This window comes from Nelusetta ayraudi, unplaced genomic scaffold, assembly GCF_046127955.1.
Source record: "Nelusetta ayraudi isolate G7.1 ecotype Tasmania unplaced genomic scaffold, CSIRO-AGI_Nayr_v1 ptg000008l, whole genome shotgun sequence".
Classification (NCBI taxonomy): Eukaryota; Metazoa; Chordata; class Actinopteri; order Tetraodontiformes; family Monacanthidae; genus Nelusetta; species Nelusetta ayraudi.
In genome coordinates, this window is record NW_027466058.1 from 7,554,416 (window position 1) to 7,580,319 (window position 25,904).

Consider the following 25,904-nt stretch of genomic DNA (forward strand, 5'->3'; position numbering starts at 1 on the left):
AAAAAAAAAATAAAAAAAAAGAGCGAGAGAAGGCAAAACAAGCGAATAAACCAGCGTGCGTCCTGTGCGTCCGGCGCTGCTCCGGGCAGCTCCGATCAAGTCCTGTGTCCCCCGCAGACGCACTGCTGTGTGCGGGTGCGGTGGCTGACTGGCTGCCTGGCTGACTGGCTGGCTGGCTGACCGGAGGGAGGAGGTTCACTGCTTCACCAGTCAATGCCCCGCTGCTTCCGCAGCAGCAGCAGCAGGCGGCACGGCACCTACAGGAAATTTAAGAGCGCAGTGGAACAGCGGGTCAGTCGTCTCATTAACACCCTGCAGGAGGGGGAATATTAGCAATTATCATTAAGTGTCCAAAAGGTCAATTTTGAAGGCTCAGGTTGGGAAAAAAAAAAGAAAAAAGATGAAGTGCCTTTTGGGTTTGCTTGTCAAAAATCTTTTAGGTATTAAAGGTTCCGTAACGTGCCAAATTCACTTCATCAGTCTCCCCCAAAACAATAAGTGCCTGCTCTTCACGTCTGTGGACTCCCCAATGACATCCATCATTCACTTCTGTCGCTTGCCCTGCGCGCACATTCGAGCTAGCTGCCCCTGCTTACGTCAAAAAGGGGCTGATGCCTCGCTGACGCCTCTCCCAGATTGCTCGCGACACCAGTAAGGTGTTTGCCCTGCTGAGAACACCTTAATTCTCTCACGAACACGTGGGAGTGTATAGGCGCACCAAAGCATTCGGAGGCAAAAACTATATTTTGGGGGAGGCTGTAAACAGAGGGCTCAAAGGCTATACTTTGGGAAATCTGCAAGTTTATTCAGATATTCCATTTTGTGAGGCTTCTTTGATGGAATCAAGCATGAAAAACTAAGATTTGAGAATGACTTATTATGAAATTGTTATTATTGCTTCGTCTCTATGGCTAAAATGTTATCTAAAAGTGCGCCAGCATTTCACCACACAACAGATTTTTTTTTTTTTTTTTTTGTTTTGCTTGGACTTATAACTATAGGGGCCCAGTATTGAAAACAGCTCATTAAAGGAAAGGGAAGTGGTTTCGGCAATAAACCGCAACGTTTCCGTCCTAAACATCCATCCATGAACACCCCACGTTTAAACGAAAAGCATATTGTGGAACAACATGTGCCTGGAGAAACACAACTAAGCAGTGCCAAGCGTGCTGCTTGACTCTGCACATGCTCTCTTGGACCCTTCCCCTCTCAGGTCCAGATTATGTGTCCGAGGCTAAAGGCTGTGCTACTCTGAGGGACGTCTCTCGCGACTGGATGGTGTGGAGTGATGCATGGCTGCAGCCTTGGGGTAGGACACCAGTCACTCACGCAGCAATTGCTCTCAGATCAATGTCAGTGCATGGAGCAGAAAAGCACTGGTGGAGCTCGCCTGGCTGCGGAGAAGAGGGCAGGCCTTTCATCAAGTAGAACAAACTATTTTTTTTATATCAGTTACTGTTGTTGTTATGGTCCCGCACATTTATCATTTAAAATAGGACTCATGCAAAAGGGTAAAGGCAGGGAAGTAGAACTTTAAAGGGTGAACTCTGTGTGCAAAAGCTAGAGAAACTTCAAACTGGAGAAAATGTTAAAATTTAAAGAAAAATCAGGGTTAGTTATTATGTACATTTTTATGGTGTTATTTTGCAAGTGATGCAAACCCTGCCCTAAAACACACAAAAAAAACAAAACAAACAATACAACTTTTCTGTTGATATTATGCTGCACTCTGGTGCAAAAATTAACAAAAGGTACTCAAATGTTGGTGTGCGCCATGTGGGAGGATACATGCGGTGTCGAGGGAGTGCAGAGGGTATCACGATGTGATATAAGAAGCCAGGCAGTCTGCATGAGAACGCTACATCTGGGATAAAGTTTCCATATGACAGACTATAGGTGTCCTGAGACATTAGCTCAATGCTAATCAATACAGATGAGAAAACGTAGCGATGCAGTCATCGCGAGCGACCACAGCTATATCTTCCAACTCAGTGCGAAACATACATTTATTCAGAAAGAAAAAAAAAAAGAAACTTTGCTCATACCAACATCTGCCTTTGATTTTCGAGGCAGGTTCAGGCCGATCGCGATCTCGAAATTCCTGTAAATCACTTGCAAGAGCATTTCTTATCGCGAGAGCGAGATTTAATGAGCGATGTCTGAACTTTCAGTCGAAGGTTACCTTTAAGCCTCCCGGTGTTGATTTAATTTCCATATCAGGAAAATGTTTTTCCACTGCTGTGCAATGGAAGGGCAAGCGTAGAACTCATTAGAATCGGACAGATTTCCAACAACGGTCTCTTTTCTGCCTGCAAACTACCCCAACGCGTCCCAACACTCAAAACTATCACAGCCTCAAAGTCAGATGGAAAGATTGTGTTGAAGAAGACCAGGTTTCATTTCATTAAGTAAATGGTCATTTCATGATATACACTGCACACACAGCTGACCTGAGGCTGACAGGCTGTGTCCGGTGTCACAATATCTATAAACAACTCACCTTGGTTGCCTTGATGTGCTAAATGTATGCAAAAAAAATAGAGCCTATTTCTGTATTTTGAGTGAACTATTCGGATGTAAAGCATGCTCGGCCCTTCGAGGCTCCTGTGGTCATTCACTGATGAATTGGATTTGTGTAATTTCCCTGATTTTCTAATACAATTAGCGCAAGAGGTGTCTGTCCCATTAAGGACACTCTTTGTGAGCTGTGCATCTTGACCCCCGTTAAAGCAGTGTCACCCGGACCGCAGATGGTACCGACGCGCACACACACACACACACACAGAAGGAGTAGGCGTATCCATGGTAACAGACTCATAATGGCCGGCCCGGTGTGTTGAGGAATCACTTGGCCTAATTTGTTAAGTACCAACGCAGTATATGTGATTTAATCAGTCTATTGGACACAAAAAACGAGTGGAATCAAAAAAAATTTCAGCTGCCCTTTTACACTGACAGTAAATCAGACATGGAGGTTTATCAATGGCTATTCATGTATATTTTATATGCTGTACATATACGTATATAGAGTATATGAGTATACTATATAGTATAAGAGTATTAAAATTTATTGAAGTCATTTAAATGAACATGCAAAACTTTAATACTAGTGTAAAAAAGAAATCCTTGGACGCCTCCTCAAGAAACATAATCTGAAAAACGAGGCGTAAACAAAACTGCGTGATGACTGGAATCAGTCAGGCGGCCGTGCTTGTTAATATGTTGTTCATATCTTGAGGAAGAACTTCTTCCTGTACAGCAGGTAGGCGATGAGCAGCCACAGCGCGGTGCCCCACAGGCTCTGGAAGAGCCACTCCCAGTGGCTCTCCTGGAAGCGCATCTGCCAGCTGAAGGGGAAGTAGAAGCCCAGCAGAGAGTGGCCCACGTACACAAAGATGGAGTTCAAGCCTTGAGCAGAGGAGAGGTTAATGTTTAAGGAGATTCCTCACTTGAAAGGAAAACCAGCCTCCCTCCCCAAAATGGACGAACACAAGGCGTTCTTTTTCCTGTGGTGTCGCTTCAAAGTAAACATTGTTTCATGTGCAACAATTTTGAAATCCTCGACCGCGATGGTCAGCATCCACTCCAGATCCCATGATTAGATTAGCAAACTCTTTAATTACCCCATTAAAAACCATATTACAGTAAAATTTTGCTGTAAGTAGCGATTAGAATCACTGCCACATTGTTAATAATGCAAATGAGAAGACAAACTGGCTTAAATATAAATGCGTTCCATGGAAAATTGATCTGGGTGCAGTTAACTACAGCACTTGATCGATAAAAGGCTAATTGCCGTCCTTCCTTTTGGCCAGACTTAAAAGAATCTCATCATGCGATATAAAACTGACAAATCAGATTTATCCTTGACTTAATCATAGCAATGCCCATAAACACCCTGGGTTCACCTGATAATTTGGGCGAGATCTATAAACACACCAGGTATTATATGAGTGTAATTGTGAGCATCATAAATTGCAGATTTATGGGCAAACAAATGTCAATTAAGCCGGCAGGCAGATGAGATGCAGCACCAGGATTCTTGTGAAGTTCTTGCTGTGGTTCCAGTTTCCTGTGGTTATGACTAAAACGCTTGAAAAACAGAACAGTGACTATTCGGGATTCGGAAAACCAATCGCAAATGAATCAGCCGTGAATAAAAGAAAGAGCAACTGAACAGCGCACTGGCATATTACCCAGAAGCCTTTGCTCTGTGAAGGAACAGTACCTGGGAAAATAAATGGTTTTCCAGCCCACCAGCACTTTACATCAGTGACAAAGTAAATGGCTCCCAGCAGCAGGAAGGAGAAACAGCCCATACACGTCACATAAGACAGCGACCTGGAAAAAAAAAACACACACACACACACACACACAGACCATCAGCGGCACTTTACAGCGGCAAAGCGCCCGGGTGTAAGTGAAATGTAAGAGGTGCGGCGTGAACACGGGTGTAAAAACACAGGGTCCATCAATCCGGCGCTGCAGATAAATAACAGCCAGGGATCTCAGGTCGGTCCAGCAAACTGTCTCACTGAAGCATCACCGGCGGATCCTTGGCACGTGCGTGCCCCCCACAGCTCCCGTGGACACGCGCCAGCTGCCTGTGTCCCTGCCTGATCCTAAGTGCAACAATGTTTGATGTCGCATCGTCCGATGCAAAAGCCAGCCGCCTCCGAGAGCCTCCTCTCTTTTAAATGAATTATTTATTCTTTTTAAATCTCAGCTGAAGTGGGGCCAAAAAAGGCTCTTGGCTGGGAGTTAATTACTTGGAGACATCCAGGCAAGGTTGGTGGAGGGGGGGGGGGGCTCGTACTCAAGAGCTCAATAACCCTCCCATGATGAACTGCCTATAAAAGCCAGTCAGGTAATGGCAGAGGATGAGTGGGGAGGGGGAGGATAGTGGAGCATCATGAAGAATTTGCTTACACATCACAGATGAAATGGCATTCTTCCTGCCTCAACATTAAAATGATTCAGGTCATATTAAAGAGGGCGTGGAAGCAGCGAATGCGCAACTTGTGAAGCGACCTATGGCCGCGTTTCGTGCGAAATCTAGCGAAGACCGAGACTTCATAGCAAGTGCGTGAAGTGTGAGTGTTCTCCGATCATAAATGAGTTTCCCAGAGAATTTCCGTGGAGTCGGAGCTGCTAAAAACCTGCTTCTGGGACAGAGCGTGTGAAGGGGGGCTTCAGTCTGAGAGGCAAAAGGGAAGAGAGGTCAGGTTTGGAGGAGATATAATTGCTCCTCCTCACACCCCCGGCCGGCCAGCGGCCCGCCAAGTGATTATTTACAGTTGGAGCCGTCGTCAGAGGTAAGTAAACGCATGTTTTAGCGGCCGTGATTTGTGCGCGCTGGAGAGCCGTCCTCTCTGTTGCGAAGAAAAGTGGTTGGATTTAAAGGGTCAGGAAGCACTTACCAAAGGTTTTTATTGACAGGTATAAATCCCCCATCCCGCGTGCACTTAGAAAGGATGGCCGCGGAGATTCCCTGAGGGTGGAAATAAAACAGATTCTTAAATCAATGCGGGGCGATCGAGCAAGCGTCGTACGGCTGCCGGAACCAAAAGGCAACAGGATCGCGATTAAAGGGCGATCTTGGAGCTGGATGAACGAAGGGGCACCACGTGATGCACACACACACACACACACACACACACACACACACACACACACACGCAGGACAGCAACGTTGGGACTAAGGCAATGTTTGAAACTGCAAGTCTGTTGTCTGTTGTCATGAGTCTTCAGTCCTCAGGAAGTCAGTTTAGAATCCTGAACAAATCCTACTGAGCTGAAGGTCACAAATCTTTGTTTATTTTTTATGTACATTTCTGGATTTCAGGGAAGCCCCATAAATTTGTTCTTAGTTTGTTTCCAAATTAGTGCATGACCCATCGCTGAAAGGCAGAAAACATTTGGTGGATTTAAAGGGTTGAAAACAATATACTAATAATAACAGACGGGCTAACTTAAGCCAGGAGTCACTTTATTTCTTTAACAGAAGTTTTCATTTTAGGTCTAGCGAAGTAGTAGCACTGCAAACAAGCCAATTTAATTTAAGTCCATTTTTTAAAAAAAAAATCCAAATTGCGCTTGAACAATAGACAACATAATCTGTTCTTGCATTCGTTTGATTTGGTCTAAATAGGAATATCCTTGAACCCAATTAATAGTCGCAAAATTATAGTATTTGATTATACACCGCAAAATAATTTTTTTTAGTGAAAGTCAAAAACACAGATTGACATGCTTGGGTCCATTTTAGATCAGAATTAAACACAAAATGAAAGATTCCCCATATGAAAATGATCTGATTAAAAATGAATGAATGACATCAGTCACAAACACACAAATGGCCGTAATTGGGCCTAAACTGGAGCGTAGGTGGTGCGCTGTCTTTCTGATCTACCTACTAGGTTACACCCACTTCAGGCTGCATGGGCGCCACCCCTTCATTAACCCCAGACACTGATGAACCCTGACTGGTCCCATGAACTCTCCCATCAATGGACGCGTTGATTCCTGGCTTTATTTACCTTTCATGTCTCTGATGTAGGCAGTTTGGGGAGGGGGAACATTTTGCGCTCCACAGGGGAACTGGGTTCGCTTAGATGAGAATCATGCTTGTTAGCTGGATATCCATCATGTGTATAGATGACAGAATCGATGGTGTGGAAATAGCCTAGCCGGGGCTGCATTGAGTCTCCGGGCTATCCAGGCAGCAGGATGTGGGATGGGGCTGGTATGTGGGACAATCGCTCAATTTCAATCTCTCACTTCTGGTGCCTGATCGTTGGACTTTTAATTAACAGGGGCTGTTGTTTATTAGGAAGAAGAAGCATGGCTGCCACACAACCCCCCCCCCCCACCCCCAACCGAGTATCAGTCCTCCACAAACCATCCCACAGTTCACCGTGAGGGTAAAATCTGCCTCGTCCCCGACAGTAACAAAGTCCTGTGGTTCTGTGCGAACCTTCTGCGCATGATATCAACTCTTGCGGTCGGGTGCGTGCAGACAGAGAGTTCCCCTCTTCCTACGGAGGAGACCCGCTAATGTCAAGAACACATGTCTGAGAGAAGAAGTAGCCCAGCTCTCCTTCCTGCCTCCCCTGCGAGGCCAAATTGTATTAGAGAAGTCAATACCAGGAGCAGGCCAATCACTAAAACTAATTTTGCCTTCTCTGTTGGTGAGAACACTTTGTGTGACTAAAAATACATTCAGCCGCTGAGATTAAAAAATAAAGAAAAGAAACACAAAGGAAACAGAAGCACCGGGGAGGCGACTGCAGGTTGCAGTTTCATATTTTACACGTTCTCCTGGTTCCAGAAATCCATAAACGCAGAAGAAAGAAAACCCCACACCAGCACAACTTTAACAGAAGAAAATCTATTTTACTGTTTGCATCCATTTCAGTTAAGCGGGACTTTAAGTCCTCGTATCGATCAGTCACTCAGCACGTTATGATCCTGATAAGTCTGCATCATAACAGTTGCCACACAGCCGCAGCCAGTCAGCCGTGAGATAGAGTGGGAAAACATAAAAGCCCAATGTTTATTTATTTTGTTGTGGGTTATTTTATCACTCGGTGCCTCAGGGCGAAGCGGAATGAATGTAATTCATTTCACCTCCCTCCAGTTATTCGCGTCACAATAATGGTCAATAAGATTCAACACCAGGAGACACAATGGGGAGATTTGTCATTTGCGAAATGAGGTCAATGGCATCAACTTGTAGCAGCAGTGTTCCAGCGTGTGTCTACTGCACAAAGGCCAAACTGACACTCAGCTCCAATATGATTACAATAAACAGGATTAAGATTTCTATAAGATGGTCATTTGACTTTTCCTTATGGCTTTTCAGAATGTCTCAAGCCGGTGTGAATAGAAGACAACAGGCTACATGAGTTTTGATTTGCCACGTTTTTACTTTCTAAAAGCACCACTTGGTGAAAACTGTTGCACCTGAACAACCTCAATTGTGCTTTTCTTATTGTCAGTATTTGCCAGTGATATATATGGATAAATCCATCCATTTATTCTTTTTCTATACCCGCTTTTCCATTACTCGGAGTTGCAGGGGGAACTAGAGCCTGTCCCAGGTGTCCTTGGGCGAAGGCTGGGTTCCCAATTCGCCTCACGTGCATGTTTCTGGACTGCGGGAGGAAATCAGAGTACCTGCAGAAAACCCTTCAGACAAAGGGAGAGCGTGCAAACTCCACACAGAAAGGCCTCCTTCTTGCTGTGAGGCGACAGTGCTAACCACTGTGATGCCCAATATATGCAATGTTCTATATTTGTGATACACACGTTCTGACCATTTTACCTGGTAAACTCTTCAGCTGCACCTTAACACAAATATGTAATCTGCTTATCGCAGCATTATGAAGCAGTTGGGCACGTGTACATGGTCAAGACCAAGTCCAAAGCGAGCGTCAGCCTATGGACGAAATGAAACTTTGAACATGGACAGGCTGGCCTCTTTTGATTGTTGTACAAAATGCTGATGCAGTGGAATTTGCATTTTCAGGGTTTGCAGAGAATGGTCTGAAAAGGAGAAGACAACCAGTGAGCAGCAGAACTCTGGGCCAGATTAACCCTGCTGATGCCAATAGCCAGAGGAGAATGACCCGACTGGTTGATGGCATCAAGGTAATGGAAACTAAAGTGCCTACTTGCAGTAACTCTTAACCTCGAAGCAGCAGGACAATACATTGGGTTCCACTGCTGTCAGCTCAGAGCAGTAAACTGGGGCAGCGCTTTCTATGGGATCACCAAAATTGGACAATAACAGGCTGGAAAAATGTTTCCTGGTCTGATGAGTCATCATTTCTGCTGTGACATTTAAATGTTAGGATCTTTTGATATAAACATGGAGCCATCCTGCCTTGTATCAGCAGTTCGGGTTGGACCCCAAGTGGTTTAACAGGTGTTGGGGGATGTTTTATCACTGCACGTCACTTCCCTGCCTTTGCGACCACAACACTTTGTGACAACCAAGTTCGAATGATCTCAAAGTGTTTATCCAACATGCCAATGAGTTCACTGTATTCAGGTAGCCTCAGTCGCAGTCACCACCACTCAGTCCATTATTTAATCTCAGAGCAACCACTCGGTGGAAAGTGCTAGCAGTCCAAGTGCAGCCCTGCAGCCAGCTGGACCAAAAGGGGGAAAAAAAGACGGTTCGTGTAAAGCTGCCAGCGATCACAAGCTGTGCTAGTATTTTTTTTCTTTTCTTTTTTAATTACTGTGTTTATCTAAACTGACAAACTAGTTTTAAGACACAAGTGATTCTCGCATGGCAATCAACTTTCAATTTTACAGAGAAGACATTTTGTGGCCAGCAGTCAAATTCTCTGCTTAAAGTAGAGTGGCACCTGGTGGTATTCCATGCGATCCTTAGCGTATATGCAAGGTACAATTTTAAACATAGTGCTGTTGCCAACACCCATTTTGCATTAAACCCTCCTGCTTTGCAACCCTGCCCGCAACCAGTGAGTGACAAATGAGTGTCCCTCAAATCACTCCCACAAAAAGTGGTATTTCTGTTCCAAACAACGTGCATTCAAAACGATGTCAATCAGAAATACCTTTGCAACATATAGAATAAAGTAAGGCCTGGCGTCGGTTATTGTCCTCCGAAAAAAGCACGCTGGATGTGACAAGGCACGCCGTGTCTCACTGAGGAGCGCCAGGCAGGCACCGCTACTGTGTGCACACAGTAGTGGAACCAGAGCAAGACACTGAACCCCCGGATGACTTTAGAACCATCAATTCAGACCAGATCAGGTGGACGCAGGAGTGGTGGAGGAAACAAAAAGCTCTGCCAGTGCGTGCAGAAGTCAGGGAACAGTCAAGAGAAAGCACTGATACAATCAGCTGGTGACTCCAGGTGGGAACTGTGGCTCTCTTGTCCTGCATGGGCTTACATGGTGGTTGTTTTTTTTTCTCAGCTAGTAGGGTCACCCCCCCTACTCAACTAAGAAACTTCAAACTAGCAAAGGGACCCGCATGATGCTGTACCGAAGCAACAAGTTCGAAGCAGCAAGCGCTACATTGAACAAGCTCAATGTAGCGCTGTTTAAAAAAAATGAAGCCAAGTAGAACCTTCAGTGTGGTTTGTGGTTTGGTTAGAAAATGCACTCGTGCTTATGGAACATTATATCTACAAATGCAGTTTTAAACAGTAACTCACAACCTATGACGAATGGGGGTCTTTGATTGTATATTTTTCTCTGTCTGCGTCCTCTGGCCCCCTTTCTTCTTTACGTCCTCCGCGGCTCCATTTCAAAGGGCGGGTTAGAAGCAGCCAGCTCCTCCATCTCCATCATCGCTTCAGGTCAAAGGAGCGCAGTTCAGGATGTCTGCCTCTGCAGCATGCAGGCCACCACTAACCTCGTTTTGTAAACGAGCACCATCTCTGGATTCACTGTGCATAAAGAGAGAGAGAGAGGGAGAGAGAGAGGCAGAGAGACAGAGCGAGAGAGAGAGAGAGAGAGAGAGAGAGAGAGAGAGAGAGAGAGAGAGAGAGAGAGAGAGAAAACAACAGTCACCGTGCACAAGTCGGCCAAGCCTGGCCATTCTGAGCGGATGACTGTCAATTTCCTGAGAGCAGGCTAACAGCCCCACGTCACAGGTTTAGAAATGCAAAAAAGGGGGCCATCTCGTATATCACTACAGCTTCTCCCCGTGGGACACCCCACCGTCTGTAAAAAAAAAAAAAAAGAAAAGGGGGCCAGCTTGCCTCCTTTTTGTGTTTTCCGGACCACCCACAATGAGCACGGACAGAAAACAAACATGACCTCCGATGCTCATCGTTGCGGATGATGAGGAACTGAGGAAATTCTACCTGTGATTAAGCTTTAAAGTATTTATCTCCATTAAGTAGCCCGTGTTTTTGGGGGAAGGAGCTTGCAGGTTCATGAATTATCCATGCTTATCCATTAGACGGTATTGTAAACAATACACGCATAACGCTCCTAATATAAAACCACAGCAGGAGGTCCTATCCCCCTGTGGCGCTGGATACTCATGTCTGCCCGGAAACACAGCGGCACGCGGATGTTGTTTAATTGTGCTGAGATCACACACAGCCCCCACCACTGCCTGTTAATGAATGGCTTCGCCGGCTGTGACTAACACCCCGGTGACTGGAAAACGTGTCTTAGAACTCCGCGGTTGAACAGCAAATGTTTAAAAGTGCTCAAATTTGTGTGATTTAGTTAGAGAATGTGCTGTTGTGTGGCTTGTTGTTTTGGGTTTCAATCTTTTTTTAATCTTTTAACCTTGCACCGGAGCAACATAGTTTGAAGTCAAGCATCGTACGCAGCTAGTGTGCCAGGCTTCATTCATTTCTTTTTCTTTTTTTTTTTTTTTAGCTGAAACTATTCAGTGGCCTTTGGATTGTGACAAAAGCGGAAAGCGACTGCTTGAAGCCGCCCCTAAATATTATCAATAGAAAAAACACAGAGCTAATAGGAGAAATTGTGATTGTAGCTTGCATGCTAACTCGACATGTTTGATTGCTAGCAACTGTTTTGTCAGAATTTGTGACTGTGTTTTGCATTAAAAGAATTACAATAGCTCAGAAAGCTAAAAAACTTTCTGTGGATTTTTCTTTCTTTTTTTTGAGTAAACTATGGTGAAACACAACAGACATTGGAGAGCTTGTGCTGTAGCTAACTTGCACAACTAGCAGCGAGCGCGTACACGCACGCACACACACACACACACACACACACACACACACACACACATGGTGTGATGGACAGAAAGTTCATTTAAAGGTCCAAGACGAGAAGCTGAAATAAATGCCACAGATGAACAGGTGGAGTCTCAGGACTCACTCACGATCCAAATTTATTCCACAGCACCCAAAATTATTCCACAAAAATAAAACTAGTAATAGTGAAATCATTGAATTGAATGGTATATTCCACAAATCCTTTTAAAAAAAAGGGGGGAACAAAGACACGACCCAATCAAAACAAAAGTCAGTGGCAAATCTTCCATTTGACTTTACCAACTCTGAAAAGGCGGCGTGACGCACCAGGACGACGGCCCACGTTAGGAATCGGCCCAGGATGTGGACGTCCCTCCCCTTGTAGGAAATGATGATTTTACCAGCCTGGGGAGAAGGAGGCAGAGATAAGCACAGTCACTGCGGCTCTTTCAGCCACAGACCTAATGAGAAAAGCCGTGTAAACAGCGACGAACGGCGCGTCTGTGTGTTCGCCCTTGGGTAACCAAATAGGCCTGGGACGTGGGTGTCAGAGCTGCGTCCCTGACGCGCATTTCTCCCTCATCCTGTCAGGCCAGATGTGGGGTGTAAGTCATCCCGCACCCTCTGATTAATTTGGTGATGATGAATACGTTTCAGCCGAGGACATTAGCACGGGCGAGCGCGCAAGAGGCTGGCGGACACCTGGCGTGTCGTCTAAGACGTGCTGACTGACGGGCTCAGCGCGGAAACCGCCCAGCGGGAATAGAACAATGCGTCCCACTCTGGCCTGGTGAACTTCCCACAGCGCAAAGCGGTTGCGAGTGCCACTGTGGCCATCAGAGAACCCCGGCTTGAAGGGCCAGAAAACGCTCTCCTTGCTCTCTCCTGACAGCGTTTTGACAATTAAGCGTGACAGCTGTGCACTTAAAACTGGGCGGGAAAATGTCTCACATAATTCAAGTATCATTATAGTCGCTGTCTAACAGGGGTCTCTGCTAGTGGTCAGGGCAGTGCTCTGTTGGGTTGGAACGGCAATTGTACAACATTATGATTATTTGGATCCTGCAATGAACTTCTGTGCACTCATTTCATTTTGACCATTATTAACTACTAAGAACACAAGCTGTTGGTGAAACGTGTCCAACCAAGATTTAAACTTTCCATTTTATTTATCTATTTTGAGCGGAGTAGCTCTCAACAGCCGCCCGTAAACATAAATTGTGTATGTTTGATAGTGGTGAAATGTGGTAATAAGTAGTGTTGGCTGTGGTGCACAATCGCAACTAAGCCTGATGTTCTTAGCCTGCTTCTCAAACGCAGAAAAAAGAAAAACATAATGTACGAAATCTGTTGCGGAAAAAAAGAAACAAATTGACGCACCGTGACAAAAAAAAAAAGTAATTTTGACACAAAATCAAACATTAAGAAACAGCAGCAACACATCCAATAAATTAATAGAGATTTGAAGGCGTATCCTTCAATATCTATCATTATGACTTAATAAACTTTTTATTAGGGCTACGCTGTACAGTACATGGGGAGGGGTGCTCTTACACAAGGAGGACACACAGTGATCCATCTTACCTGCATCCCCAGGAATCCCATAACAATGGAGTTGATTGTACCGAGAACCCCCTCCGGGTCAAAGGGCTGTGTAGTGCCATACATTTCCTGCAAGAGAAAAAGAGGAAAGATCGCAGCAACCGCCAGCGGATGGTTGGTGTGGGTGGTGCGTGAGGAGGTCTTACTCTGCATGTGGGGTATCGGTACATGTTATCGCCAAACATCCATCGATCAACGTATCCAGCTGCGCCTCCGGTGCAGTTCGGGTAAAGGCCGTCGTCACCAATGCCACCAGCTCCCAAATACCCTCTGACGATTTGAGAACATTGGTTCTTTATGCCGTTAATCATGATTAGGCCAAACAGTTAAAGATCCTGGCGACACGGTGGCGCAGTGGTTAGCGCTGCCGCCTCACAGCAAGAAGGTCGTGGGTTCGATTCCGGGGCCCGGGCCTGGGACCTTTCTGTGTGGAGTTTGCATGTTCTCCCTGTGTATGCGTGGGTTCTTTCTGGGTTCTCCGGGTTCCTCCCACAGTCCAAAAACATGCATGTGAGGTCAATTGAACATTCTAAATTGTCCGTAGGTGTGCATGTGAGTGTGAATGGGTGTTTGTCTCTATGTGGCCCTGCGATGAACTGGCGACTTGTCCAGGGTGTCACCCTGCCTTCGCCCTAAGACTGCTGGGATAGGCTCCCCGTGACCCTGAATAGGAATAAGCGGGTATAGAAGATGAATGAATGAGTTAAAGATCCAGTGTGCCTTGATTTATGATTTTTATATTGGTAAAAGCTAAATGTACGTCCAAAAATACATAAATTAAAGTGTAGACTCACAGTACAATAAAAGTAGTTTGGTTTTCCTACCCTTAGAATGGTTCTTATATACTGTATGTAAGAATATACATAGAGCATAGAGCATAGAGCAAACCCTTAGAATGGTTCTTATATACTGTATGTAAGAATATACATAGAGCAAAGGTCTTGCACCTAGTTAGCTACCATCTTGCACCACCATTTTTTAAGCAAGCCCGCCTGGCAGTGAATTAAATACAAAATGGGCTATCAGGCGGGTTGACTTCATAATTTTACACACTGGACCTTGAATTGAAGAAACATGAACGAGAGTGCTCACGAAAAGGGTTCCTAACTGATGAGGCGGGCTATCGTTTGTTTCTGGAGCGCTACATTAGCTAACGCAGATGGCAGGGACCAAAAAAAAAAAATACAAAAATACAAAAATCCAGGGAAAAACGCTGCGCCGAGCGGGAGGCACGGAGCGAGGAAGATGGATCCTCTGCCTCCGCTGCTCTCGTTGCACATGACAGTCTGAGATTGGCTAATTACGCCCTCCGAAGCATCCGCCACAGGCCCATAAATCACACGGGTTCGCGGCATTGCAAGGTGCACTAACACCTCCGCTGCTGTGCCGCACACTCAAAGGGAGATGATCTCATTGCAGACAGGAGTGGAGGGGAAAAATAGTATGTGTTCATTGAGCTAATGAGCGAGTGGCCGCACTTACGTGGGGCAGTCGGGGACTGGCATGAGGAAGGTGATGCAGAGCCACAGAGTCTCCAGCAGGATGATCATCAGCCACTGCGGCCAGTAAAGCACCACGTCCTGGATGTACTGCCACCAGCGACGCTGCAGCGCACGCAGTGAGCATGAAAACATTAACTGAAGGATGTTAAGTTCATTGAAAAATGGCTTCTTAGAACTGTAATTGTATTATGATTCAACATTTTCTATGGACAGTATATAGTCTTCACTCCTTCTTGAAAATTCAACTTTTTGGGCTTTAACAGAGTTGTAAAACTGTTGTAAGCTAAATATATATCAGTGTGTATGTGTATGTTTGTGTGCATGGGTGTGTGTATTTGCTTCAAAACTTTAATCTGGTTTATATTACTTCCAAAACTCAAAACAAAGTTAGAAAATTAGAAATTGAGCAAAAACCTGTGGGATCACGAGAAACCCAAAGTTCAGCTCAGTCCTGAGTTGTGTCCTGTCTGCTGCCTGGCTGCTGAAGTAATTATTTTCATTTTTAAAACAAGTGGGCATCAATCCAGCTGTTTTTTGGTTTGTTTTTTTTTGCTGGCACAGACTGACAGATGTGTTTTTTAAAAATTAAAGTTCACATTTTGCCTTTTGATGATTTCAGTTCCTTAAAACGATTTTAGCCACAGAAACTTGGAACTTGAAACTTTCTTTGCTGTGTATTTAACCTATTTTTCTGGCCTGCCAACCATGGGACAGACAGCTATCTAACTTTAACCAAACGTCTTGTTTGGTGCTATTTTTTTTTCTCTCTCTCTCTTTCAGGCTTTTAGATTTTTTTTTTCCACCCTCTATTGTGCAGCGACAGATTAAAGTGAACCTGACAGTGCGGCTCACCGCTGTCGTCGCGATTTCTCTCCGGCCCCAGAAAGTCTGCAGGAGTGATAGAACAAAGTAAGTGAAGCCCAGACGCTGCAGCACTCCAGGAATCCTCAGCCAGGACCAGGACACTGGAACACAATCAACGTCAGGCATCATAAAACCCTGCGTCTTCACCAACGACGAGCGCACAAAATGTGCAACTCACACACGCACACACACACACACACACACACACACACACACACACAGACAGAAGCAGGTGTAACTCAGAGGTGTCAAGCTCTTCATGCTGATCCGCGCAAATCACAAGTCCGGAAATTGACAATTGAACGCAAGAACATCCTTTCCAATCAATCCCCCACTTCCTGGGGGAAGCATGATGGACAGCGCGGCACGCTGGGAAAACGGCGTCAGGCTTCAGGATATGGATGCGCGGAGAATGTGGGAAGCTAATCAAAGATTCCCGGTTATCTCCCGACTGTGGACAAATTGGACGGGACGAGACTGGCGTGTTGTTGGGAGATTGATGGTAATCTCCACATTTAGTTAATTGAAAAGCTCTTTGCCTGCGAGGAAGTGCCGTAAAAAGCGCCGTAATCCCAATCATTGATCGGGATAAATCAAATAAGGGGAGGAAATGTCTCCTTTTGACAGGAAAAGTGGAAGCGCTTTACACACAGAGACGAGCCCCCGTCCTCCGGCGCCACTCCCCTGTGAACCCCCCGCACAAGATGGCCGTTTGATGAAAGATAATCTCAAAAGCCACTGATTGGAGGTGAACTGAGCGCAGTGGTAACAGCCATTGTCTGATCAGGGTCTGTTATATACGTGAAATAGAAACCCTTTTCTGATGTTCAATATCATTTAAGAAGGGAGAGCTCTGCTGTCTGCTTCCTATCTCTTAGCACTTTGACTCATGGATCAGATAAAATAGTGATTCTGTGGAGGAAGTGGGCAGGACAGAATAGATCCATTAGAACGTACAGCTGAGCCGAAACATTCTTTTCCTCCCAAAAAAGTTTTTCAGTGGAGTTGCGGTTGCCTGTTTTAAGATGTAGCTGAACAAAAAAAGCTCCATCTGAACCACAACACACTGCTTTAGGGAAAATAATATTTACTATAGGGTTAGTTGTTGTTTTTTGGAAGTAAGTATGCAACATTTTTGCTTGAATATCAGCTTTTAAAATCTAAGCGAACACAAAAAACACGCAGAAAAGAAAGACAACATGGAGCCTGGGTGGCTTCACCCTGCTTTGACCGCCTCGTTTGTTTAAAACGAGTCGCAGTCGCAAGTGACAGTCAGAGGTTAAGAGCTCCGTCTATCTCCGTCTGACATTAAAATGGTTTAATATATCGAGCCGATCCGGCTCCATTGTCTTATTGGATCTGAAGTGGCGGGGAGGACGTCCTTGGAGACGGAGGGCAGAGCTGCTGTTTACGGGCTGAGAAGTCACAGCGGTGACTGGTGCGATCGGCGCTGCTCGGCGGGCTCCGTGCGGCAGCTGCGCGGATCTGAGGGCTGTAACACTATCTGTTTGTAATTGTCCATTACCACGGCCGTTGTTTTTGCTCAATCCTCCACCGTTAAACATCCCCCGGCGCTGGATTTTGAGACTGCACACACACACACACACACACAATAACAACGTTTTCGTTAACCCGGTTACGCAGACACACCCTCCCACCACCCATAAAAATCCATTAGGGCTGAGGAGGGGCTAATGTGTGAAGGGCGCCCTGGATGTCCCCAGGTGGACGGAGGAAGGGGAGATTTCAGCCTGCTTGGCTTTAAACCTGAAATGGCCTCGCACGCAGCCTTTGTCTTCTGGATCCTCACACGAACAACCGACTGCTCCTCTCTTGAACAATGGAGCCGCATCTCAGAATCGCCTTCATCGGTGCTCTGCCTCCAGTTGATGGTGTAAATCCCCATCGAGCCTGGCACATTTAGTCCTCCAGAACAATTTTATAAAACAGCATAAACAGCCCTCTGTTTACAGCCTCCAGCTAAAAACTGATACTTTGTTTGAGATTCCAAAACAAGATGGCCGTGAGACGATCTCACTGGGTGGAACTCAGGGCGTCGTCACTAACCATGAGAGGTATCAGTGCCCTCTGTGACATCACAAAGGCCCAATTCCCACAAGGACATGTTTCAGCACAGGCTTTCTAAAACATTAAGCAAGCAAAACTCAATGAAGAATGGACTTTTCTACATTTCTAGGGAGTTAGGTGACAGGCTAGAGACATTACAGTTAAAAAAAACAACAACATTTTGCACAATATTAGATTGTGAAATAAATAAAAACCATCAAACGTCTAAAGATTAAACCATACAGTACACAAATATCTAAAAAAATGCTCTTCTGTACTTGTTGAACCAAACATTAAAAAAAAATAATGTTGTTCACTCATGTTTGTTTGTCCAGAAGAGTTAAAAGCACTGGAAATAAATGTTGTGATTAATGCTGCCAGTGGAAGCTGTTTCACCAAACCGCATTTTCCTAATGACTCGCTGCACTAACGCAGGCAAAGCCTTTTTTCTGATCCCTTGTTCCAGCGGACATAATTAGCGGACCCGTTGCCATGCCACAATCTGCGGTCCAGTAATTACCCCGGTGCGGACTGAGAACATTTGTGTGCCTGTAAACAGATGCGAAGTTGCTCGAAAACAACGGGACGCGCAAAACTTGCGTGCTTGCGCGTGGGGGGCACCTACGCGGCCCGTCTCGCGGAGAGTAGTTGAGGAAGCAGAAGCCCAGCGTCAGGAGGACCACCGTCCTCCAGATGACTTTACGCAGCAGCTGCAGGCGGCTGACTCCTCTCTTCTGCATAGACGTGAGGGACAACACCACCGAGGTCCCGATGATGAAGACGAACCTGGAGGAAACAACCGCGGTTGGTGGGGTAGAAAGGCTGCAAATTACACAAAGTAGACGTTGTTGTGGGTTGTGTGCGCTGCGACACAGTGGCGCAGCACACAGACCTTCACAGCAAGAGGGTCGTGGGTTCGATTCCGGGCCTGGGACCTTTCTGTGTGGAGTTTGCATGTTCTCCCTGTGTCTGCGTGGGTTCTCTCCGGGTTCTCCGGCTTCCTCCCACACTCCAAAAACATGCATGTGAGGTCAATTGAACATTCTATATTGTCCGTAGGTGTGCATGTGAGTGTGAATGGTTGTCTGTGTCTATGTGGCCCTGCGATGAATTGACGACTTGTCCAGGGTGTCACCCTGCCTTCGCCCTATGACAGCTGGGATAGGCTCCAGCAGACCCCCGTGACCCTGAGCTCGGGAATAAGTGGGTATAGAAGATGGATGGCTGGATGGACGTTGTTGTCGTTTGAACAGTGGCGGGCCGTCATGGCCAGCAAGGCTCTCTCTGCTGGCCTAAACTTACTTCGAAAAGTAAGTTTTCTTTATTATATCATAATGAAGTTATTCTCCATAGTTTGTTCTTTTCACATATGTAATATAATATCCACTTGGTTGCGTTGCTTCCACTGTTGTGAATTATGGTCGTTCTTATCCAATCATATTTGTAAAAGCTAGCTCGCTTTTACAAATTGGCAACAATGCGCAGTTTATCAGACAAGTTTGGACAAGAGGTTAAGCTCACAGAGTGCAGTTTTGGCGGACTTATTAAAACTTTGATGAGGAATCTCTTAAAATCGCCTTTTATTTGTACGTTTTGACAGTATCAGTGGCCTCTGTTACTTCAGTCTTAATTGTGATTTAAATGCTTGGTTTTGCTCGTCTAGGTCACCGACATGAAGGTGATGTAAGGCCCTGTTTGCACTTGGTCACTTGTAACTGTTTTGGGGGATCAGGGATCACAAGTACGCATCTTGAAGCATCTGTTCGATCATCAAGCGTGCCACTTGTGATCGCGTTAGTGCATTTTTAACCACTAGGGGCAGTAAAGCGCAAAACTACGGCTAGTTTCACCTGAAAACGAATAAGAATCAACTTCCTGTTTGCGGACTATATCAAGTCACTGGTTTTAATTCTACTGCAGCTCGTATGGATCGGAACGAGGAGTAACGACTGGTGGGACAGAGTGGTGACAACTTTATTTTTGGATCAACAGTGGCTGGCAAATTTTCGGATGCAACGTCGCACATTTAATCTCATATGTGGGGAAACTGCGACCGCTGCTCCGCTGACAAAACGCGCTAATGCTGAATGGAATTTATTAGCATCCTAATAAAAGAGTCCAACAAAAATGATTTGTTTTGGCTTCTTGTTTGTAACTTTATAATGACGACGCCGAGAGGTGGGGCGCCGACCAAGTGGGTACACGGGAGAGGTGAGTAGGAGGTCGTTAATGTGGACTGAGCTCGCATTCTGTTCGCACGTCCGTGACGAATGCGATTTTATGCGAAGCGGGTTTGGGTGTTCGGATGACAAAACGGATTTGGACTGTTTGCACTTGGTTACTTTGTGTGTTTTTTGCCGATCGGAATACAAAAAAACGCATGAAATGACCAAGTGCAAACAGGGCCTAATATGCAGGTGTGATTCTGTATGGATTCTTAAGCCGTAGTCTCATATTGAGGGTATTATGAGGTATATTCGTTTTTGGTGGACTAAATATGACGTCACTGATGGCCTAGGCGTGGAATGCATGGCCCGCCACTGCGATTGCATGAAGTCAGAAAACAACTTACCACGGCATGACAAGGTCCGCCACCGTTAGGCCTGGTAAAAAAAGAAAAGACATTAATACTCTGATGCTATTACGCAGAGTCGATAGTTCTTGCTGTTTTCTAATCTCCGCGACCCGCGAGGACTCTGAGAACTCCGAGGTTAATTATGAACAATGGTCCGTGCTGAAAGCCTCCATTATGAACTTTCCATTTTTTGTGACGGTGTGATGAATAAATACCCCTCCCACTCCCCCGTGGCAGCAGAGATCCAGCAGGAAAGGGAAGATTGATTTAGTCAGATCTGAAATCGATACATCTGCGTGGATGTGGAGGGCTGTGGTGAAATTTGAATTGAAATCATCAATGAACAGTGATTTGGAAAGTGCTCCGAATTCACATTTTCACCCTCCGCGACTTTTATTTTTTCGAAGGGCGAAGATGACTGTCCGCTGTTTCGCTGAGATTTTATTCACTTTGCCTCAGATGGACAGATCAGATGAATCCACAGAGTCTGGCGAGGCCAGGTGAGAAGAGATATGACCTGGATGGAGCTCTGGGGTACTTTCAGCATATCTGCTGCTGGGACCACTCACTGTTCCCTCGCCATACTCTCCAAGCTGCCGTTTTAAAAACTCATCCCTCCCGCTTCTTGCTTTCACCCCGGTTGTTAATAACCACTGAAGTCTGTGGCTCGACCCTTTGACTTGGCGTCCCTCTGACAAACGGCATCCCGTGGTATTTGGCTCGAGACTGCATCTATCATGATCAGTGACAACGGGTCAGGAAATGCTGCAGGCATGACCAGAGAGAGCTGGCAGTGAGCACCTGCCTCAGGTTCACACGTTCATTATGAAGCATTAGTGAAGGCGTGATTTTTTTTTTCTTATTTATTGCACTGCTGTAATAGACTTTGCACTTTTCAACTAATGGGATTCTCATGATGGACGAAGAATTTTGCATTGTGCTCAAGTTTTAAACAAGTTTCTGTCTGTGTTTAGGACACTGCCTCTTTTTCTGTTATTGCGGGTTGGTTTGGCTTGGCTGCATGGGACTAGTTGGTTATCACTTTTACATTAGGAATGTCCTGGGTACAATTCCCCAGCGATACTTCAATGATCTGAAACAGACAGTTAGGCTATAGCTTTGGGTCACAGGCCCAGTTTTTATCACTCCCTGAAACACTGGGGAGTGACAAGCAACAAGTAACTCCTGATCAGTGTTGGCAAGTAATCTATTAGTAAGTAATCCACGACTGTAATTAAACTACTTTCTCAATGACGGAGTAATGTAACTATTATATCATGATAATTATATCATAATTACTTCATCAAGTTACGTGTCTGTCACTTTTCTGAAATATTTCGCAAGCCAAACAAATTTAGAAAAACAACTGAAAACGATGTGGCAGATTATTGTATTAATATCAGCTGTGCAGAAGGCACCGGTGCTGCACATGAGTTTGTTATGTGAAATGTGCAGTTTGTGTTCAGAGAGCAAATAATCATTAATGCTAAGAGGACAGAGGCAATATTTGCAATTACAGAATTTTGCACTTTAATAAAGTTCATTCCAAAGCACTGAGCAACTGTTTATCTTTTTAAACTACAGTAGTTAGTAATGAGTAATTGATTACTTATGAAACAAAGTAGTTAAAGAAGTAAATAGATTACTTTTCAGGGAGTATTCAGTAGTTGGATTACTTTTACAGAGTAATCCCAACAACACTGCTCCTGATCAGAGTTTATTTTATGCCATCGTTTCTCCTGCACTCAGGATCGCTGAAGGCGGGTTACACCCAAGTCGCTAATTCATCGCAGGGCCACTTAGAGACTGAGACTCACTCCTAAGGACAATTTAGAGATGCCAATTAGCCTCTGGACAGTGTATGTCATTCTACTGCGGCAGGAAGCCCTGCGTTGAAATCAAACCTGCGACCTTCTTGCTGTGAGGCAACAAACCAGTGCAACTCTGGATTGCCGAGACCCTCGATGAATCACTCAAATTTTGCATTACACATTAGAAGAATGCACTTGGCACAAAATGTTGGAGAGATGCCAACGGTTTTCAAGTTTAAAGTTGATGAAACATTGGGGGATCAAATACTGTCAGTATTGAAGCCTGTGAAGGTCTCCTACAGCCACGAAATGGTGGGAAAAGCTGGATGGTTAGAACACGACTCTCAGTTAATATGGCAACGACTTCACATTGGCTGTTCCAAGTTTGTGCTACACAATGCGGCAATAATATGGTGGGGTCTCTGTGCGAGTCTTACCATTCCACGGTGCGTGTTGAAAGAACCAGTAGCCTCCCCCACCGTAGTTCACAAAAACCATCAGTGTCAGGGCAAACCTAGGGACATCACAGTGGGCAAAGCATTATGGTACGCTATGCCAAGGCAGTAATAAGTAGATTAACCTTCACACTGCAGAGGGACTGGGTGGAATTGGCTGGTTGACAAAAACACACAGACCACAGCGTCCACACCAGATCATTTCCCAACAATTCGATTCAAACATTCGATGCAATATTAACTTTTAAATGGAAGTTTAAAAGGCCGGGGGAAGGGGGGGGGAGGGAGGGAGGGAGGGGACTCTCATTCTCTTGCGCTCAAAATGCAAGGTAATGCAGCCTAAGCATTATGAATCACTCAGGAAATGAACACTTGTCCTCTGGATCTCCTCGAGCAGGACTGCTGACTAAAGACTTTGCGTCTAATATATGATACACTTTATACTTCAGCACTGGCCAAGGCTGCCTGAAACACGGCGCGCTCGGCTGGGCCAGACGTCGGAGCGAGAGGGAGAAAAAAGGTGTCGGCGGTGGTCGTCGGAAAACGGACGCAGGCCATTCCGCAACGCGAACCTTTCAAAATCGCTGCCATTCCTCCGCCATTCCACCAAACCCCTGCATTTGTGTTTTATGGTTCACGTATTATTCGATTAGGAAATGAAAGAGAAATATCACGAGGGGGTCTTTAGGAGCTTTAACCAGATTAGTGCAGCATTTGAGACCGTCTGATAAGGTGTGCTTGTATCTCACTCTGCCTCCTCTTGTTTTTCTGCTTTGATTCAATTTAAGAGCTGCACCGAAGCCATTACTGCTCTTTCAGACCCAACCTGCTGATACAAGATTTTAATCGGCCACTATCATCTCAAAAGGGCTATTAAAGCAGAGTAAACCCTGCCGCATGTGCCCATAATCTTTCTTTCTCATACAGCCGCGCACACACACGGACGGACACACACACACACACACACACACACACACACACACGCACACACACACACACATGCGCGGGCACAGAAGCACACTTGCGCTCACTCACTCACAGACAGCCATGCAGTTGTATTTTCATGAACATATCCATTAGTCTCCTCTGTGGGAAAGAAATACATTATGTCACCAGCGCCGAGGAGACCGAGCAAGATGTCAGAGAGGAACGTGGTCGACCATCACAACTGTCTGACACGAAAGGTCACTAATACACACAAAGTAACTGACTTTAAAATTGCCCTTAGTCATTCGTATTTGACTTCGGCCTGCCAGCGAATGCCCTCAAAGTGACGGCATCCATCCTTCTATTGTTAGCTCCACATTTCAGAAAGTGTGTGTTAGAGCACTCAGTACTGCAAATCGGCCCCTTGTGACATCACGTCACACAGTCTGATACCGCCCTGCGACCTCCCTGTTTTGCTGCCTTCCAAATGTGTGTGATGTAGGACAAATCATCAGTTTTAGTCATTGACCCTGCACAAAGATGGAAGGAGCAACTGGTTTCAAAAAGGACGCTGGAGTGCCACAAACCTGCATTCTATCACTTGGCCAGCAGGGACATCCAAAAATGGTTGTGGAAAGACTAAAAATGACTGGATGTCAATAGGAAAAGCCGCACTTCATACATACTTGTATAAACTGACTAAAGAATCACTCCAATCGTTGCTCACCTCTGGCAGCACCTACACATCCAAATATGGAATCGTGGGGATTCAAAACCAACTGGAATCTCAAGATGGTGCTGACGTGAAAACAAGCTTGAGGTTTCCAAACAAGTATTTGCAAACCGGTGGTCGATGTCACAATGATCCATATATACAGTCGATGGTTCTTAGCATGAAGTTAAGTAAGTATTCAGACAGGAAGCTGTGAACTTAGGGCAGATAATGTCTTTTCTCTGGAGATGTTTTTGGATTATTAATCCTATGTGGCTGCACCAGCGTGTAAAATGTAACATTCTAACAATGAGTGGACTATAGCACCGAATGGGGTGTCCTGACCTGACTGTCTTTTGTGGCGCAGCACCTCGAGCGTGATGAAATTGCAAACAAACTCTTCAGTAAACTTCTGCCACTTCAGTGTCCGCCTTGATTCCTTCCTGGGAATCATTCTATCCGTTTCATTGGCGACAGATTAGAGGTGCACGTGCCTTTCTTGCAGCAGCAGCTGAAGCCGCTTGCAACCCGCTAATAGACTTTCATGGACTTCTTTCATTTGAATCGTTGCATTCGCATTTACCAATTAGACTTGGAAGTCAGTGCATTCGCCACATTGTAAATGGACGGCTACTCTCCATCACCGAAGAGTATTAAGTTACCTGCGGCACTGGCGACACCAAGTACACACATGCCTACTGTAGTCATAACAAAGTACAGCTCGGGTAGGAATTCCAAGGTTAGGTTGTGCGACTTCACTTCGGGGTGTGTTTGACACTGAGTCGGAGGAAACCTGGGGCAGCTCAGTCAAAACAAGGTGCAGGATGTGTGCTCCACTCCACCTGCTGCCAGAATGAAAACAACATCGGTCTGGTCCCTCTGTTGTGTGGCACCTAAAACTACTGACGGTGCGATTTCCACGGCAAGGAAGGAAATCGGGTGACAGGCTTTTAGCACGGTGGCACAAGATTAAAATCCAAATCCTTTTAGAAAAATTAATGCGCTGCAGTAAAACCTACCCTTCTCTGTATATTATGTCAGTCAGGGCCCTGGGCAACGATCGGGAAAAATAAAGCCAGAAGAAAAGCCGTTTGCTTGCTTTGGGAAACGTCTCAGCATGCGTGGCAGCTGAGTGATGTGTTTGCTCTCTGCAGGAAGTTCCTGCTTATCAGGGCTACGGATCGTAAGTCACGGGGCCGAGGAGGCGCACGCGGCGTTAATCTTGGGTCACAGTTTGATGTAGTGCGTTGTCAGGTGCGACGCGTTTTTTTCCGGATCAAACAAACAGGAGCGTCAATATTTCAGAAGGATCCATAAGCCCCGCGGCGACTGTTCCAATAACAAGATCAAACAGTATCCACAACAGGAAGAAGGAAATTGGTATTTCCCCGCAGGGACGATTCAGAAACCCACACTTGATTTTCCTTCATGATTCATAGATATTTTTTTCATTTCGCAGCTGCTGTGGACTTCCCTCCCATCCCTAAGGAAGCCGCAGCTGGGGGAAGGTGCCAGTCATGCGCCGCATGCTGCCCGTGTGCGACTGCGTTTCCTCCTCCTCCCGCATTTTGGCAGGAGATCTATGGCCGTGTGGATGTGTGCTGATATGTTGATGGTATTATTACATCAATTATTTGGCAAGCAGGGGGGGGTCATAGCCACACCAG

The 25,904-nt window shown here is 45.6% G+C and overlaps 1 protein-coding gene across 1 annotated transcript in view; it reads right to left on the bottom strand.

Annotated features, from left to right (window-relative positions):
- Window positions 1-5: 5 nt before the first annotated feature.
- The window catches only part of LOC142883831 (heparan-alpha-glucosaminide N-acetyltransferase), a 33,536-nt gene continuing 7,637 nt past the window's right edge, over window positions 6-25,904 (bottom strand). The window contains exons 8-18 of the mRNA XM_076019104.1: window positions 22,581-22,657; window positions 20,330-20,360; window positions 18,383-18,543; window positions 15,679-15,791; window positions 14,807-14,928; window positions 13,471-13,594; window positions 13,307-13,393; window positions 12,050-12,127; window positions 5,421-5,491; window positions 4,229-4,341; window positions 6-3,408 (exon numbers count right to left, since the gene is read on the bottom strand). Of these exons, the coding sequence (XP_075875219.1) occupies window positions 3,227-3,408; window positions 4,229-4,341; window positions 5,421-5,491; window positions 12,050-12,127; window positions 13,307-13,393; window positions 13,471-13,594; window positions 14,807-14,928; window positions 15,679-15,791; window positions 18,383-18,543; window positions 20,330-20,360; window positions 22,581-22,657 (1,159 nt within the window). The 3' untranslated portion in view covers window positions 6-3,226. The remainder of the gene's footprint in view (window positions 3,409-4,228; window positions 4,342-5,420; window positions 5,492-12,049; window positions 12,128-13,306; window positions 13,394-13,470; window positions 13,595-14,806; window positions 14,929-15,678; window positions 15,792-18,382; window positions 18,544-20,329; window positions 20,361-22,580; window positions 22,658-25,904) is intronic.